The 19,890-nt window shown below is 39.6% G+C and overlaps 1 protein-coding gene across 4 annotated transcripts in view; it reads right to left on the bottom strand.

Moving 5' to 3' along the window:
* Window positions 1–12,746: 12,746 nt before the first annotated feature.
* EDN3 (endothelin 3) overlaps window positions 12,747–19,890 on the bottom strand; it is a 49,153-nt gene continuing 42,009 nt past the window's right edge. The window contains exons 3-5 of one of the 4 annotated variants that reach the window (XM_058174793.1): window positions 19,207–19,377; window positions 15,976–16,084; window positions 12,747–13,926 (exon numbers count right to left, since the gene is read on the bottom strand). In XM_058174793.1, coding sequence (XP_058030776.1) covers window positions 16,009–16,084; window positions 19,207–19,377 — 247 coding nt within the window. In that variant the 3' untranslated portion in view covers window positions 12,747–13,926; window positions 15,976–16,008. The other 3 variants (XM_058174792.1, XM_058174794.1, XM_058174795.1) reach the window with 3 other exon arrangements.

Genomic DNA, 19,890 nt, shown 5'->3' with positions numbered 1-19,890 from the left:
TTAGGCAAACACTTGAGGGCACTTGGACTGTTAACCTCTGAGATACAAGGGCAAAATCACATTGAGCCAGGTCTTCAATCATAAATTCCACACACACACACACACCCAGAAAAGTTTCCTGATGACCTGTGTCAGAGATGAGCAATGAGGTAACTGTCACATGAGTTGGTCTTCTGGGTGGCATCCGAGAAGAACAGTGGGGGGGAAAGCAACTCCTTCAATGTGGAATTTTGCACAGCTGTTCCCCATACTCTGTGGTAAGAGGGTCCTGGGGTCCATATGGCACACTTCATCCCTCTTTAGATGTACAGAGCAGAAGAGAGATTTATTTTTTATTGGCACGGACATTTTTGGCAAACAGGCCTGGAGAGTTGGACAGATGTGTCATTTAATTTAATGGCATTTATCTCTGTGTTTTTGCATTTTGTCAGAAAGAGTTAAATGAACAATGCATGAAATCCCTGAGCAGACCCACGTTAAATAAATCTCAGAGGCAAATGCTGCCTGTCTACATCTTCTCTATCAGGGCTAAGCAGACCATAGCAATGTTACTCCGGAAGGCACAATCAAGTTTATTTCAAGGCCATTGAATGGATCTCTAATATCTCAGCTGCCACATTTTTTATCCTAATTTATTTATTTTATTTATTTCCAGTGTCCCGGTGTGATCATCTTTTGTGATCTTCTGACAGAGTCAATGGGGAATCCCGATTTACTTAACAACCGTGTTACTAATTTAACAACTGCAGTGGTTCACTTAACAGATGTGGCAAGAAAAGTTGTTAAATAGGGCAAAACTCACTTAACAAATGTCTCACTTAGCAACACAAATTCTGGGCTCAGTTGTGGTCATAAGTCAAAGACTACCTGTATTGTGTTCCTGGCCCCATTATTTGCTATGAAATAATGAAAGTATCCTGCAGGCTTATTAAATTAAATCAATAAATTCATAAACCCAGCCACCGTGGGAAAAACTGCTGCCAGAATCATTAACATCAATGCTGCTTATCATTTGCATTACCATTTCATCTTGCAGTTACAGACTGGAGAAATCTTTGGAAAAAAGACAATTGACTGTAAAATTGTCTTTGAAAAGTTGATGTTCTAAGGGTCCCCTGGAACCAGCCTTGCCGTAAATCCAGGCATTGTCTCCTAACTAATTTCAAGACCACATTCCTTGTTTGCTTCATCTTTCAGGCTCTGAACAGGAGTTCAGATTACAGGAAGCCCTCAAACTATTATGGACTTTGGTTTCTATTTCAAACCACTTCAGCTAAAGTGGAACAATTTCCATCTTAGATAAATTTGAGGCAGTCTTGAAAAGCCTAAGATATAAGCTAGTTTAAGGCTGGGAATCTGTATCTCAGTTTTAGTAATCTATGCTCTGAGTTAGATGGAAATTAGAATATTTGGGGAAAAGCCTGCGCAATTGGGAAAAAAATAATTGGCTTGATGGGCTAGCTTCATTCACCTTTCAACTGCTAACCAGCTTGACCTTCAGTTAACCCATGACTTGATAAATTGACACCAGAAGGTGTTAAATTTTAACTCCATTCCTCTGAAGTTAGCACATTTCCTTAGAGTGATGGGTGAACTGGAGCAAAAAATACAAATTAAAAAGGCATGGATACTCCTGCAAAAATGTATAGGTCAGCCTAAGTTTCCACCAGAGTCCCCTTGAAATAAACATTAAAGTCTGATTCTCTCACATATTTTTTATTCAAGGAGGACATCTACATTGAACTTACTATTTTCTGCTTCTAAATTAAGAGTTCATGTGGGGATGAGAAAAGCCAAGTTCACCTGTAATCCTGTTTAGTTGCCAATTATGGCAGGAAAATAGAAGAGGAAAATTAAAACTCAGATTTCTACACATCTCCAATGCAATCTTTTAAAAAATGATCTTTTTACTGCCTGCATTTCTGTTTTGCCCTGAATCAGGGAGAGGTTGTCTGATGTAACAAGTGCATCTCTTGATTTCTGGCACTTCATAGCCTCACTGGCTTAAATTTTTTTTCTACATTCTGTTCATTAAAAGAATAAATTAAACTGGAAGGTGGCATTCTGCAAAAAGCATTGTTCCAGCTTCCAACTTACGTATTTCTAAAACTGCCTCTGGACCTCACTTAGTGTTCAGAGCAATCGTTAGAAAATAAAATGATCCAGCATAGATCTATTTTTGAAAAGACAAAAATTCTGGGCAGAAAAAAAGACAAACTAAGTCCAAAGAAGAAGATGAGAAGAAGTTGCTGTGGTACCAGTTCACCAGTTTTCTCTTAATAAAATAGAGACTTAGTGTTTTGTGCACATAAATGCCCCTCATGGAAACCAGGTTAAGAGGGTCCCTATTTCATGTTCTTAAAAATTCAGATGAGTCTAGAAACTATTCAAATGTTGCCCACCCATGCCTGAAATTGATCTTTCCCCATTGGGGGAAAACCTTATCCACCCAGCCAAATAAAGAAGTAACCCCATCACTCAAGTCTCCGTATCCCTTTCTTGCACAAAGCTCCTCTGTAACTTTAGCCCAGATGATCCCATTCATCAGGAATACCATCTTATTAGAATATGCAGTTCATCAATACTGCAGTTTTGACATGAAGCAGATAAGACTTTTTAAAAGCGAGATAATGCTAAATTGTATCCATTTGGAGACTTTTACCTTGATTACATGTTGCAGGGGCTTTCCCTCCAATGTTTCATCTTTTAGAAGATTTTTTTTGTGTGTGTAACAGTAAGGAGATAAACCAATCAGAGAAACTTCAAAGACAGTTTTGGAGCATATTAGTATTCCCAGTCTCATGGTTATTAACAACCTCTGTGCATGTGCATAAATAAAGTTTATGTCGAGTAAAAGTTTCTACTTACCAATTCTTTTCATTATCCACAAGTCTGCAAATACAGTAGCCAGGGACAAAAATCCTAAACTATTTAATTAATTAATTAATTAATTAATTAATGTGATTAAAAAATTTTCAGAAAAATACATTTTCTCCCTTTTTAGCTCAAACTGTTGTAATTACTCAGAAGTGTAAGTCTCCCTGATTTTGCTTTCTTAGCTGAATGGCAGCATTTTTCTAGTTCAACATTTTATTTTTTTCAGAATAAAAGGTCCACCAACACACAGTTGCAATACCCCTTCCTTAAAAACATGACTAATGCTCTTCTCCATGTTTCCCACCTTGACAATTTTAAATTAAGTTCTCCCTGCTGTTGAATGGGCTGTTTATACAGCAGCAAACTTTGGCTTTTATTTAAGCTTATGTTTTTTATTTTATTTTTATTTATTTATTATTGTCACAACAATATACACAAGCATCACACAAAATGATTATATAGTATGTAAACATATATATGAGGAAATATAAGGAAGTATAAGCATATATATATAAGAGAAAAAAACAATAGGACAGGAACGGTAGGCATGTTTGTGCTCTTATGCATGCCCCTTATAGTCCTTTTAGGAATGGGGTGAGGTCAATAGTAGATAGTTTTTGGTTAAAGCTTTTGGGATTATGAGAAGAGACCACAGAGTCAGGTAATGTGTTCCAAGCACTGATAACTCTGTTACAGAAGTCATATTTTCTGCAATCTAGATTGAAGCGGTTAACATTAAGTTTAAATCTATTGGTTGCTCTTGTATTATTGCAATTGAAGCTGAAGTAGTCTTTAACAGGAAGGACATTACAATAGATGATTCTATGAGTTAAACTTAGGTCTTGTCGAAGGCAGCGGAGTTCTAAGTTTTCTAAACCTAGGATTTCAAGTCTGGTGGGATAAGGTATTTTGTTGTTTTCAGAGGAGTGGAGAACTCTTCTTGTAAAATATTTCTGGACACGTTCAATTGTATTGATGTCAGAAATGTGGTGTGGGTTCCAGACAGGCGAGCTGTATTCAAGAATTGGCCTAGCAAATGTTTTATATGCTCTGGTTAGTAGTGTAGTGTTTTTGGAAAAGAAGCTATGCAAGATTAGGTTTACAACTCTTAGAGCCTTTTTTTGCTATGTAGTTGCAGTGGGCTTTGGTACTTAGATCATTTGATATGAAAACTCCAAGGTCTTTAACAGGGTGGGGGTCATCTGTAAGGTAATGTCCATCAAGCATGTACTTAGTGTTTAGGTTCTTTTTTCCAATATGTAAGACTGAGCATTTGCTGGTTGAGATTTGGAGTTGCCAAGTTTTAGACCAAGCGGTTAGAAGATCAAGGTCTTTTTGAATGGTAGATGTATTGTCAGTGGTATTAAATAGTTTGACATCGTCAGCAAAGAGAACACAATTACTTGAGATATGGTCACAAAGATCATTTATGTCTAGTATTTATTTATTTTATTTATTTATTAATCAAACTTTTATACCGCCCTTCTCCCGAAGGACTCAGGGCGGTGTACAGCCTTCATTTAAAACAGTTAATATACATATTAAAATAACAATTAAAAAGCTTATTCAATAAAAGGCCGAAATTAAAACCGTCCAATTGACCATATAAAATATCCAATAAAATTACCATTAAAAGTTTAAAATTTAGAATTTAGAATTTAAAAATCAGGCCAGTCCCGCTTGTATAAATAAATAAGTTTTCAGTTCCCGGCGGAAGGTCCGAAGGTCAGGCAATTGGCGTAAACCGGGGGAAGTTCGTTCCAGAGAGTAGGTGCTCCCACAGAGAAGGACCTTCCCCTGGGGGCCGCCAGCCGACACTGCTTGGCGGATGGCACCCTGAGAAGACCCTCTCTGTGAGAGCGTACGGGTCGGTGGGAGGCATGTGGAAACAGCAGGCGGTCCCGTAAGTACCCGGGCCCTAAGCCATGGAGCGCTTTGAAGGTGGTAACCAAAACCTTGAAGCGCACCCGGAAGACCACAGGTAGCCAGTGCAGGCTGCGCAGGAGTGGTGTTACCCGGGAGCAATGCGGTGCTCCCTCAATCACCCGCGCAGCTGCATTCTGGACTAACTGAAGTCTCCGGGTACACTTCAGGGGTAGCCCCATGTTGAGAGCATTGCAATAATCCAGTCGAGAAGTGACGAGAGCATGAGTGACCGTGCATAAGGCATCCCGGTCAAGAAAGGGGCGCAACTGGCGGACCAGGCGAACCTGGTAAAAAGCTCTCCTAGAGACGGCCGTCAAGTGATCTTCAAACAACAGCCGTCCATCCAGGAGAATGCCCAAGTTGCACACCCTTTCCGTTGAGGCCAGTGACTCGCCCCCAACAGTCAGCAACGGTTGCAGCTGACTGTACCGGGATGCCGGCACCACAGCCACTCCGTGTTGGGTGGATTGAGTCTGAGTCTGTTTCTCCCCATCCAGACTCCGACGGCCTCCAAACAACGGGACAGCACTTCGACAGCTTCGTTGGGTTGGCCTGGGGTGGAAAAGTACAGCTGAGTATCATCAGCGTACAGATGATAACTCACCCCAAAGCCACTGATGACCTCGCCCCAACGGCTTCATGTAGATGTTGAACAGGAGGCGAGAGAATCGACCCCTGCGGCACCCCACAAGTGAGGCGCCTTGTGGCTGATCTCTGCCCCCCTGTCAACACCGCCTGCGACCGGTCGGAGAGGTAGAAGGAGAACCACCGATAAACGGTGCCTCCCACTCCCAACCCCTCCAACCGGCGCAGCAGGATACCATGGTCGATGGTATCAAAAGCCGATGAGAGATCCAACAGGACCAGGGCAGAAGAGCAATCCCTATCCTGGCCCTCAGAGGTCATCCACCAGCGACCAAAGCTGTCTCCGTGCTATACCGGCCGGAAGCCGGACTGGAACGGGTCTAGATAGACAGCTTCCTCCAGGTAATGAGGGAACTGCCGTGCCACCACACTCTCTACAACCTTCGCCACAAAGCGAAGGTTGGAGACTGGACGATAATTACCCAAAATAGCTGGGTCCAGGGAAGGCTTCTTGAGGAGGGGTCTCACCACCGCCTCTTTCAAGGCGGCGGGAAAGACCCCCTCCATCAAAGAAGCATTTATAATACCCTGGAGCCAGCCTCGTGTCACATCCTGAGTGGCCAGCACCAGCCAGGAGGGGCACGGGTCCAGTAAACATGTAGTGGCATGCAGCCTCCCCAGCAACCTGTCCACGTCCTCAGGAGCCACAGAATCAAACTCATCCCAAACAACATCAACAAGACGAGCCTCAGTCATCTCATCCGGATCATCGTAATCTTGGTCCAAGCTATCCTGAAGCTGAGCGATTTTATCGTATAGATAACCGCTAAACTCCTCGGCACGTCCCTGCAAGGGGTCATCCCGTCCCCCCTGGTGAAGGAGGGAACGGGTCACCCGAAACAGGGTGGCCGGGCGGTTATCTGCTGATGCAATGAGGGAGGAGGTGTAAGAACGCCTCGCCACCCTCAGTGCCACTAGATAGGTCTTTGAAAAAGACCTAACTAGTGTCCGATCAGCTTCGGAGCGGCTGGACCTCCAGGCACTCTCTAGGCATCTTCTCCGGCGTTTCATCTCTCTCAGCTCCTCAGAGAACCAAGGAGCTAATCGAGATCTGCACCGGGTCAGAGGCCGCAAAGGCATGACACGGTCCAAAGCCCCAACTGCGGCCTGTTCCCAGGCCGCCACTAGTTCTTCGGTCATGCCATGGGTAAGATCCTCAGGGAACGGCCCAAGTTCCGTCTGGAACCTCTCAGGGTCCATCAGGCACCTGGGACGGAACCAACGCATTGGTTCCGTCTCCCTGCAGTGGTGAGTAGCGGTCTGAAAGTCTAGGCGGAGGAGAAAATGATCTGACCATGACACCGGTATTGTCACTAAATCTCTTACTACCAGATCATTAAACCACTGTCCAGAGATATAAATCAGGTGCAGCGCGGATCCCCCCGTGTGAGTAGGGCCATCCGTTACTTGTATCAGGTCCAAGGCCGTCATGGAAGCCTGGAACTCCTGAACCACTGTTGATGACAAGCCAGCCGATGGCAGGTTGAAATCACCCATGACCAAAAGTCTGGGGATCTCAACAGCCACCCCGGCAAGCACCTCCAGTAGCTCAGGCAGGGCTGTAGTCACATAGCAAGGAGCCAGGTACGCGATCAACAAACCCATCTGATTCTTATGGCCCCACTTCACAAGAAGGGATTCACAGCCGGCTATCTGAGGGACAGTGGTCTCTCTCGGCTCCAGACCCTCTTTCATTACAACCGCCACCCCTCCACCCCTACCCTGGGCCCTCGGTTGATGGAATGCTCGGAAACCTGGCGGGCACAGTTCAACTAGGGGCACCCCCCCTTCTGCACCCAACCAGGTCTCCGTAATGCCCATAAAGTCCGTGGATTCCCCCTGAATAAGATCGCAAATCAGGGGGGCCTTGTTAACCACGGACCGGGCATTACACAACATCAACCGGAGGCCCGGGCTCTGAGGATCCTGACCTTCCGGGGAACGGGGAAAGACTGGGGGGCCGGAGCACGCGATCGCTTTTAAACAGCGAACACGTGCTCCCAACGAACGATACGGCCCCTTGCTTCCGCCATATCTGCCCCTCCCACTTACCGTACAGATGGAGCCAACTTCCACTTCTGGAACGCCTCACCCCTCCTCGGACCTGATGAAAACGCCGTGAACTGGGACTGAACCTACCCTCCCCGACGGGTTCTTCCCCCCGCCCGTCACTTCCCTCCCCCCCTTTAAAAAACCCTTATTAAAAAACCTATGTACAAAACCCCATAAATTCTTCTTCCTCGCATGCCACCTCTCCGGGTCCCAAGACCCCTCGTTAAGGCTGGCCCTCGATAATCCAGAGGGCCATTCCTGCGAGGCGGGGGAACCTCGCAGTTGAAGAAGTTTGGCAGCCGTATATTTCATGCATAAAGGTCTAAATAACAGCGGGGAGAGAAAAAGTTCCCGGTCGGTAGATGGTATCGCGGACGATGGGTAGAACCAGAACAGTCACAAACAACGGCCAGAAGGCTGGTAGGGCAACAGTTAGATGGAATAAAAGTTGGGCTGGTGGATTCTGCCCATAATGTCGCCCATCGACTAAAGTCAAAGTTCCACCTGCCAGAGCTGTCCGTATCCAAACTGCCTACCATTTCTGTCCTATTGTTCCCTTCATTATATCAAATTAATATAGTTAATTAATATAGTTGATGCATATTTTTTTACACACACACACACACACACACACACACACACACACACACACACACACATATATATATATATATATATATATCTTCAAGATATGTTGTTTTATCTATGACAATTGTTTGTGTATACTGTTGTGACAAAAATAAATAAATAAATAAATAAATAAAAACTACAGTATTTGAAACTTTTAAAAAATCAGCATCAAAGGGTCAGTTAATAATGTCACCAGAGAGGAAATAGCTACACTGTGCTTAACAGTAGAGCCAGCTCTATTCAGAACCTTCGTAAATCAGTACTAATACAATTAAGATAGGGAGTTTTGGGGGAAAACAGGAGCTTAATATAAACCACGGTGCCCACTGTTGTACCTATTCTTAAGGTTTTTTAATTATTATTTTAAAGTATTTCTTTTCCCGGTGATCTAAACCATGCAAGAGTCTGCTATTTTAAACATTTCAAAGAGAATTTCCCTGAGGTCTGAATCAAGGCTATGACTCAAAAGCTTTAAATATGAACCCCTACCTCTCGGCAAACCCTCTTGAATGCACAGTACATACATCAAGCAAGTAAAAAGTATTAGGAAAGGAAGTGCTTTCTTCAAAATACAGCTCAGCCAAATACCAAGATAACATAAACAGAGAATTTAGATGGTCTTTGTTTAACTTGCTACAATATATTGTAAACCATTTAATCCTGGAAGATTTTGCTATATTATAAACCTTTCCATACAGAGATTAGAAGTATGTCACTTATTTTCTTTCAGAAATCCATCTTGTTCCTTGGGCTCCTACTGCTGTCCTAGCAGCTTCCAACAAATGCATTCAAAAGCCTTAAATCCTTGTGGGTGGTGAAAAATTCCTTTTGTTGTGAATGATGTGTGCATCAGCTTTCTTCTCTTAGCTTATTAGGCAGCATGTTTTCAAGGCTAAATTCAGAGCTACGTTACAAATATTTTAAAAGTACTCAAGTCAATCCCATCTTAAACGATCCCTCATGTAAAAGATTGCAGTTTGGGGTCATGCCTGGATCTCCCTCCTGAAAACCTTTCTTTAAAAAAACATAGAAGTCAGATTAGCTTGTTCAAGACAATATAATCCATTTTCAAATGAATATTTTCTGCTTCCCTGCTTCCAAAATCGAGAGCCACTGTGTTCCCATTTGAATGTTCACTTGTGAGCACTACTGATTTAAATAACAGGGAAATTCAGAATTCTTTTAGTCCTTTAAACATTGTTTCTGCTCTTGCTCATACAACCAGGAGCAAAGAGGGAGGGAGGCTTACAATGGACGTGTAGGCAACATTGTAAATTGTAGCCAAAATGTTTCTCCCAGAATACATTGGAGCATTCTGCTTCATTATGTTGTCTCAGTTAGCTCCAACTGTATTTTTCAGGGAAAGGGGCAGCCTTTTTTCCAATAGTTGATTTGTTCCCACTTTATTAAGATTTCTGTTTGCTGACAAGCACATAGTAAAACCTCCTTCTTTTCTTCTTCCTATATATATGCTTATACCTTCTTATATTTACTCATATACGTGTTTATTTACTATATAATCTTTTTGTATGATACCTACATATATTGTTGTGACAAAATAAAATAAATAAAATAAATAAAATAAATAAAATAAATAAAATAAATTTCCTAGAGTAAGAATGGAGGGAAATGCTGCTATTCTGTGGCTTCCAGAATTTATTCCAATTTATTTATTTACTTTATTCATTTTAATTTATATACCACCCATCTCACTCTGAAAGCGACTCTGGTACAAATGTGTTCTGTCTATGTGTTTCTGCTCTTCATGTTGCATCTGTGTTTAGGTGTGTATGTCTCCTTAAGGAATGGGGTACCCCCTTTGGCTCACAGGGTGAGGAGATTGGGGGGGGTGATAAAATGAAACAGTCAACAGCTCCCCCAAATGCAACCAAAGAAAAAAAACCATGATCCAATCAACAATGGTAGGACAAGCTGCTATATATAAACAGGCAGCAAACTCCACTCCCTACTGTACTAATTATGTCACTTGGCCTGCTAATGAATTATCTGCAGGAAGAGAAACCCTTGAGAACATCAAGAACGCTAATAATATGCAACTCTTCTTGAACATCTAGCACTGTTTAAAGGAAAGAGTGCTACAACACAAAAAAACGATTTCTTTATACCTCAAAATGCTTATTGTCCTTTGGTTATATTAAAAGAATTAGTTCTGTATATTCTGCATTCATGGCATTTGAGATATATCATCAAAGCGAAGCATAAAAGGCTGTATCTTGTCCAACTGATGGAAACTAAAAGTTCTAAACTGACTTATTGCCAAAAGGCCACCAGCTCTATTATCTGGATAAACAGACCTTAAAATTAACATATTGAAAGGGATTTATATTATTAAAAATTAAAATCAACAGATTCACACCTGCATTAAGAATTCTTTGTGCTGTAAAAAAGAATTTCCTTGTTTTATGGCTATCCAGACAAGAAAAAAATATAAAATGATATTGCTGGGGAGAGTCATTTTGGTTTCCTTTTATTTAATAAATAGTTTGATGAGAGTAACAGAACTGGGGCTAATTCATTCTTAAAAGACTTTCTGAAGATTGATCTATACTAATGCAGAGCAATTGCTATTTATATAACAATATAATATAGCAAAACTTTATTGCATCCTTCAAACATGCATGTTTGATTCAGACAAAATCAGGAACTGAATTCAAATTCCTTTTCATTTAAACAATATTTTAAAAATATTTAAAGTGAGATCAGACAGGAAGCCTGGGACAGGGTAGCACCCTGGTCGCTTCTGATCTAGGCCTGTGAAATAAAACATGCCTGCCATGATGGACATTAAAAAACATATTAGCTTTTTTTCAAGAATGTGTAGAGGATAGTATTTAAACTTTAAATATATATGACATTCACCCAAGAGATGTATTGCTTTTTTCCTTTATCAAATCAGCCCCAAAGGCAGCATTTCAGCACTTCTTTAATTTGCTCCATACTTCTGTGATTCTGTTCTGTTGATTTTGTCAGCAGCTGGATCATTTTTCCTCCCAACTGAGCTGCCATACACCATAAATCACTAGTCTTCTGATTTTATACTTAGGGTTGTTAATTTTCCCATGACAATTCCTGTTTCCTGGGTCTCACCTCATGACTGGAAACAGCATTTCACCAGCTTTCAAGCCCTGGTCTTTCACACTGTGCAGAAGGATGGAATTGTGACAGCTTTTCATTCAATCACACCTTGATGGTTTTTAGAACACAGAACACAGAAGGATTGAAAGGGTCCTTGGAGGTTTTGAGCAGGGGATTGGTCTAGAGTCCAACCGCCTGCTCAGGCAGGAAACCCTATACCATTCCAGACAAATGGCTGTCCACTTTCTTCTTGAAAGCCTCCAGTGACCCACAATTTCCAGAGGTAAGCCATTCAACTGATTAATCATTCTCAATGTCAAGAAATTTATCCTAATTTCTAGGTTTCGATCTCTTTTTTAATTATCTTCCCCCATTATCTATCTCAGCATCTATTTCTATCCTACTATCGCAGCACCATTGAGAGTGTCCTGACATACAGCATTCTTGCATGGTATGGGGGCAGCTTTGCAGCGGACAAAAAAGCTCTACAAAGGATCATTAAAACTGCCCAGAATATCATCAGGTTCCAGCTACCAGGCCTGGACGACATCTTCGCATCTTGCTGTTTGAGGAAGTTGCCCAACATTCTCAGAGACTCTTCCCATCCTGCTTACAATCTTTTTGGACTGTTGCCTTCTGGCAGAAGATACAGAACAATTAGAACTCGGACCACGTTTTCTGAATAGTTTTTATCCCAGATAATTGCACTCAACAATAAATGAAAGGGCTGTTGGACAGCATTACTTGGTCTGTTTTGTGGATGTTTGGGTGGTTTGGGGCGGGAAATTTGTGGTGGGTGGATAGGAGTGTTTGGGTGTTGGGCCTGGTCTTTGGGTGTTATGTGAATTTCGTTGTATGGGTATATTATGTATATAAATACAATGACAATAAAGTTATACTTATTACGTCTTGTCCTGAATCTGAACTTTGGAGAATAGCTTGACCCCCTTCTTTTCTGTGACAGCCCTCCAAGTATTGGAACACTGCTATTATATCACCCCTAGTCCTTCTCTTTATTAGACTAGACATACCTAGTTCCCTCAATCGGTCATCCCAGGATTTAGCTTCCAGATCCCCTTCATCAGAGAAGGCAGGGGGTTAAGTCACTGGCTGGTACCATGTTCTACCCTTTCAATTCAGGAACTGTGCATAATTCCTGTGAGGTTTCCAGGGTTTTGAGCTCAACTGCAATAATAACATACATAGGACAAATGTAATCACTTTCTCAAAATTAGGGTAATGAAAATAAGAATTTAAGTGAAATCTCAGATGGATTATAACTTTGCTTTAGATGGGAAAGTCAGCTTTGTCATATATCCATGTCACATAAATGTGTTACACAAGTTTGAAAAGGGAACAGCAGTTTGTACTATGTGTTCAGAATCACCTTATTTAAAGAAATGCATAATACTCAAGGAGATATTTTTCAGTACAATTAATAATACATAATTCCAACTGGAAACTATAAAAGTATGTCAAAAAATAGAAAACTAATTGAAATATGACATGAGAAAAATATCTTACTTTTGTAATTAGAATAATTTATTTATGTAATATACTCATATATACATTTATATATAATATATATATATATATATATTTTAATACAAGATCTCTTCTTCTTTTGCAAAACAAAACAAAAAGTCCAGTATCACTTTGCAAATATTATGCAGCCAGTTTGAGGGTTTGCAGCCGGTTTGGTTTTCTTGGCTTTTTTGTTCTGCAGTAGTTCCAAGAATTAATGCATTCAACTCAGAGTTGTAATAGTTGTCTTCTAATAAACTATAGCACTATATATGTGGAAAAATCCCAATTTTAATCAAGTGCCCTTCGAAAGGGTTCCAACTGTTACCACTGCACTCCTTTTTCCTCTTTGAATAACAAATGCCAAATCAATATCCTCTTGACATCTTCTTTAAATCAACATGCAATCAATTCGGGTCACAGGGTCTATTCTGCGCCCTTTCTTCAGCTTGTTGAAATATCATAACTTCAAGGAATAATGTCAGAACTCCAAATAACTATTTACTCAACCCTTCTAGAAATTAAAATTAAGGATTACATCCCTGATTATTATTAGCAAAATGTATTTTTAATCTTTCAGAATTTAGACCAAATGAAGGGTTTTGGAATGCTGTAGCCTTGGTTAGATAACTGTAGTATATGTATCCTTATCTCAAAATTTATCCTGTAGATTTGTTTTAAAATTCAATTTTATTGCAGGGATCAGTTCTTAAATCCAATAATCTAAGAAAAAGGCAATTCTGTTAGCTTGCTATATATTATAATATTAATAGCCATTCTTATTTCATCTGCATAGATATTGTCATTTTTTAAAAATGCCATTGAAATTACAAAAGGACAGGTTTAAGATTAGGAAAAGGATTTTTTAGCATATAAGAGATGACATCATATATAGGTATTCTTCTAAACTGTACCAATTTCTTTCATGGCATCAGTCTGCAGGAAATAAGGGACTTGTATACACATATACAACTAGCAAGTGAAAGTGGTATTTTTCCTCGTTATACAACAGCATTTCTGATATAGTGGCAGGACCTGTCCTCTGAATCTTGACATGGTAAAGCATCATTATCATTCATCATCGTCATCTTTCCCCATGGAACTGTAACCATGTTAGAGATGATAGTCAGTGCAATGTTTTTCAAGCACACGAAGTCCTCACTTTGAAAAAAACCACTGTTCAAGAAAAGGAAACATATACTGTTGGAAAATCCATCTGAATATCTGGACACAAGGTTGACTTTTTGTGAGGAAACCCTTTTTTTCTTCCATATCTTAGGTAGTGTTCTCAATCTCTTACCTTGGGAAGAAAACAAATTTGTCCATCAATAGTTAAGGAAAAAGACAGCCTCATGTGGACATATATTTGTTGAGCATATTCCACATTACAAAAGCATGACAATTATCAAGGCCAAAAGTGGCTTGAAAAATAATAAACAGATCCTGAGACACGGTGTGATTACTATGCAGACTCTAGGTCAACTGTTTCTCAACTTTAACAACTTGAAGAGGTATGGACTTCAACTCCCAGAATTCTTCTGAAATCTTCTGAATGGCTTCTGAAGTTGAAGTTAACATATCTTTGAGTTGCTAAAGTTAAGAAATACTGCTCTAAGTTCTTAAACTGGGAGTAATTGCCCCCAAGAAAGTGATTTGGATATATCTTGGAGGTAATGATGCAATATGTAATTCATTGTTTGTGAAATGAGGATCCCGCCTGAGACTGCCATTGTCCAGATGCTTGAGTAAGACAATAAGAGTACGGAATGTGTGTCTGTGTTTGTTTGTGTGTTAATGATATTGATTCTCGGAAAAGGGGTAATTGGGTCAACCCACAAATCTAAAACATCAAAATAGCACTTGAAAAAAAATCCACTTTAAATTTTCATTGCTTTTTTTCCCAACTACCCCTGCCTTACAAAAAGCATCCTGTCTGGTGTGAAGAGAATTTCTACCTCCTAGAGAAGAGGTGTAGAGCCTAAAACCTTAAAAGCCTCTAGAGATCTAAAGGCTACAACTGCAACTCTTCCAAATGCTGCAACTGAACTATGATTCTATATACCTGCAGAGTAATTTAAAATACTGAATGTGAATAATTTAGTAAATGATGAAATGCATAGGACAGCATCATCCTAACTGTATTTAATTTATTTTGTTTGCTCTTAATTACAATTATGTTTTTAGTCCTGGTTTCACCCATTTTTTGTCCTGACTCATCCACTTCCTGGAATGCAGATCCAACCCATTAGACAATAACTGAGTACACTCTCAGAATGAACACAGTTGTACAGTCCTGCCCTGGAGATCAATATGAACTTCTCCATTTGGACTCTCAGAAGTCTTATAGAGCAGCAGCAGAAGAAATTTCTGATGTTAGTCGATCTTCATTTTTCCTTTGGTCATGTCCTACAACTGAAAGAAATGTTGTGTGGTACTGTAGAAAACTGGCTTGAGATTATTTATTATTAAGCACGAAACTTTAGAATATTAGGGATATTAAGGATGTTCCTGAATAAATCAAATGTATGAGATAAGTTTTAAAAAAATCAGTGCAAGGTTACACATTCAAGTCCAACAGAAGATATTCTACTGCCTCATTTAAAACATTCACACATTGATTCTCAAAAGTAAAGCAGAATATAACAAGAGAATGAGATTATAGTGTCTTCCATAGAGGGTAATCTTTTTTGTTCTCTTGTTCCCACCTAGGACCTCTTTCCTCTTCTAAAGAAAAATCTCAAAATCCTTTGATATCTTGAAAGATAGTTCAGAGTTCTCCAAGAAGGTTCTAGTATCTCAAAAGATTTTAGTGCTCAGAAGAAAAATCCCACAATAGAGCTTACTCCCAGATACCTATGCACAAGATAGCAGTCATTTTATTCCTCAAAATGGGGACACTGCTCTTTTAGTACAGGAGTCTCCAACCTTGGCAACTTTAAGACTTGTGGACCTCAACTCCCAGAGTTCCTCAGCCAGCTTTGCTTAAAGTTGCCAAGGTTGGAGACCCCTGTTTTAGTATACAATGTTGGCTGGAAGTAGGGCTGAACAAATACTATTGCGGAGCTGAACAAATCTCTCAAAAGGGTACTTCAGAAAGGGAGCAAAGCATCCTTCTGAATGTAACCCTTAAGGCAACAAAAAGATACATCATTAAACCATGATTCATAATTTAATCTCCTGATTCCTCACACTACCACACATTCTGATAATTAACATAGATCATACCTCTCCAGTTCAAAACAGGGGAATTTTTCCAAGTTACTGGGTAAGAGCATGCTTTTCTTCTTGAAGGAAAGCTCTTCCTGCTGAGTGATTCATTTGCTTCAGATGATTGCTGGGGATGAGAAGGTTTTTTTAAATATATACTTTCATCTGCTATTGGAAGGTAATATAGCTTATAATATAGTATAGTATAGTATAGTATGGTATGGTATGGTATAGTATAGTATAGTATAGTACAGTACAGTACAGAACAGAACAGAACAGAACAGAACAGAACAGAACAGAACAGAATAGAATTTTTTATTGTCCAAATGTGATTGGACACATAAGGAATTTGTCTTGGTGCATATGCTCTCAGTGTACATAAAAGAAAAGATACGTTCATCAAGAATTCTAAGGTACAACACTTAATGATAGTCATAGGGTACAAATAAGCAATCAGGAAACTATCAATATAAATCATAAGGATACAAGCAATAGTTATAGTCATACAGTCATAAGTGGAAGGAGATGGGTGGTGGGAACGATGAGAAGATTAATAGTAGTGCAGACTTAGTACATAGTTTGACATTGTTGAGGGAATTATTTGCTTAGCAGAGTAATGGCGTTCAGGAAGAAACTGTTCTTGTGTCTAGTTGTTCTGGTATGCAGTGCTCTGTAGCCTCATTTTGAGGGTAGGAGTTGAAACAGTTTATGTCCAGGATGTGAGAGGTTTGTAAATATTTTCACAGTGCCTCTTTTTGAACTCATGCAGTATACAGGTCCTCAATAGAAGGCAGGTTGGTAGTAGTTGTTTTTTCTGCATTTCTAATTATCCTCTGAAGTCTGTGTCTTTCTTGTTGGGTTGCAGAACCAAACCAGACAGTTATAGAGGTGCAGATGACAGACTCAATAATTCCTCTGTAGAACTGTACCAACAGCTCCTTGGGCAGTTTGAGCTTTCTGAGTTGGCGCAGAAAGAACATTCTTTGTTTTGCTTTTCTGATGACGTTTTTGATGTTAACTGTCCATTTTAGATCTTGCGATATGGTAGAATCAAGAAATTTGAAGGTCTCTACTGTTGATACTGTGTTGTCTAGTATTGTAAGAGGTGGAAGTATGGAAGGGTTTCTCCTAAAGTCTACCACCATTTCTATGGTTTTGAGTGTGTTCAGTTCCAGATTGTTCTGGTTGCACCACGAGGCTAGTTGTTCACCCTCCTATCTGTATGCGGATTCATCATTGTCTCAAATGAGACCGATCATTGTTATGTCATCTGCGAACGTCAGTAGTTTAACAGATGGATCGTTAGAGATGCAGTCATTGGTATACAGAGAGAAGAGAAATGAGGAGACCACACAGCCTTGGAGCCCGCCTGTGCTAATTGTACAGGTAACTGATGTGATTCTGCTTAGCTTCACCTGCTGCTTCCTGTTATTAGGAATGTAGTTTGTTAGTTTATGTAGAAAATGTCTTGAAAGGTGAGATATACGTAAGAAGGGAGGCAGAAAAATAAATGAATCAAATCTGGCCAATTCCAAAGAGAAGATTGAAACCCAGCTGCTGTCTTATGTGTTCTGTTTTTCAAGGATGCTGGATGAAGTGTTGTCTAACCAAAGTACCGAGAACATTTTCTCTCTTCTTGTCCTCCAGCTCTCTCTTACCACCAGCCCATTTTCTCATTTTCCCGCTCTCTCCTTCTCTTTCTTCCTTTTCCCACCTGATCATTTGCTGTTGAACAAAGGGTAATGGTCTGAGCCAGAAACATGAGCCAAATTGAACAATGCTTTTGTTCAACCCATTCTTATTGCATCAAGGAAGCCAACAAGATATCCTTTTCATTGTACTACATCATACAGAGATATTATGTTCTTTTAATTTTTCTACATTCAATAAATTAGATATGATAATCTGCTAGGCTTGCCTGATCTTAGCTGAAACATGGATATTCAGCCTTTTTAATATATACTGCTCAGGGCAACTTGTACAGAAACAAACATTTCAAGGTTTCAACAAATTTGTGTACAAACCTAAATAATTTTAAGAATCTGCTTGTTGCTCTTAAAAACAAGTTTTCAAAAAAAAAAAAAGATCCAAACGGGGGTATAAAGTAGCATCTACATGGGTTAAATTGATCAGAGCTATCAAACAATGCCAAAACTTTCACTAATGACAAACACTTTAAGAATATCAAAGTTTCTACATTAATCAGATCAAGACGAGCTACTTCCTCTGGCCACTTTCAACAGTACCAGCCAGATGCTTTGAAAAGCTCACACTATACCTTCAACTTTACTAATACTCAGTATTTTTCAACAAAAAAAAAAGGTTCCAAATAACTCTCAAAAGCAATATGCATTAGGGATAGGTGAAATGTCAACTCAAAACTTTGATTTGCTTGAAGCAGCCTTGATCAGACAATTGATCTATCTTTTCCAATCAATCTGAAAAGTCAGTGGACTTTTACACAGGAATATACACGTTTCTGTTGTACTGCATTTTCAAATTAAATCAATGTCATTATTTAAACTGAGTCTTCCAACTTCAGTTTCCAAAGAAACCACACACACCAATAGACAATTGTCCACAAATCTTTCACAGCATTTAAAATCCACCTAAGCCCTTCTTATGTGGGCATTCATCCATGTGGGAGCACCTTCCATGATGCTATGCTGTAGCGTAGCATGTATGGGAATTTTCATGATCACACAAGCTGTGCCAATCATCTGTGTTCCCCCAGCCCAACTAGTGCCATCCTAAATAGATGGGAAGGTATTGTATTCAGACGAACATTGCAACGGAATAATTCTGAATAATTTTTGAATCAGAAATATCTTTCTGATGTAACCGGATTTGTAGGAATAAAAGACTTGTGCTTTAAAGGAAAAGAGTGTATACCCTTCCATGTTTTCCAGCTTTTAACAGATGCTCTTACATATATTCGGGTGCATTTTTGCCACAGTGGAGTCAATGTGGGCTGGGTGGCTACATAATTCTTTTTAATAAATAAAAATGAATTTTAATAACTTCTTTTAAATTATTTAGTTGTGTATGTCACTGTGATATCTCTATCAATATAAAAAATGATGATATAAAAAGCCTCAATCTCTAATGTGGTATTTGAAAACATCAATTTGTTTCTTAATTATTTTCCTTGAATAAATCAGGTTTCTAATATTAAGGGGCGAGAGGTGGAAATCTCTTTTCATTCTCCTAAGCTATGTGTTATTTCTTTGAAATATCAAGGTATCTTACCATTGGACACTCCATGTGCAAAACTGCATGCACAACTTGTCACGTCGATCTGTGCAAGAGCAGCGTGATGGAGATCTTTCTGATGAATGCAAGCTCTTGTGGAGCTGCTCTGTGGACCTCTTGACCCGGAAATTTCCCCTGTAATTAGCCAACCCATATGGAACAGTTTTCCTGTAATGAGATGCAGAAATATCATCACATTTCAAAATTATTCTTATAATTTCTCCTATAAGTAAGTGAATGAGGGATAGGTGCTCTGGTGAAAACAGCAGTAGAAAAATCTGGAAATTCTTCTCCAAACCAAATTAAAATCCACCATGACAATGAGTGAGAAAGTTAATAATCACCTATATTTTGACATTTAAAGAGATGGGAAAGGAACCTTTACAAGGAGGCCCTAAGACTTCTCCTTGAACCCAAGTTCAGCATGTCTCATGGCAGAATTTCTATGTCAGGTATGCTGGAAAACAGAGAAATATAAGTTGCTTACTAATTGCCAACCTGTCATCTTAGGCAATAGACATTCCAGACCTCAAGCACACATTTAGTCTTATCAGTTTTCAAGTGGGATGTCCAGGGGGAGAAAAAAAAAAGATCACATATAAAGTCTGAAAGATGCCTTCTCCCATTACATTCACTTAGTTGCAACAAGTCACTTCTAATTTATGTGATCCAAACCAACCA

Source organism: Ahaetulla prasina, chromosome 3 (assembly GCF_028640845.1).
Source record: "Ahaetulla prasina isolate Xishuangbanna chromosome 3, ASM2864084v1, whole genome shotgun sequence".
In the NCBI taxonomy this organism is placed as follows: domain Eukaryota; kingdom Metazoa; phylum Chordata; class Lepidosauria; order Squamata; family Colubridae; genus Ahaetulla; species Ahaetulla prasina.
Note: the sequence above shows the minus strand (reverse complement) of the source record. Positions and strands in the feature narration are given on the sequence as shown.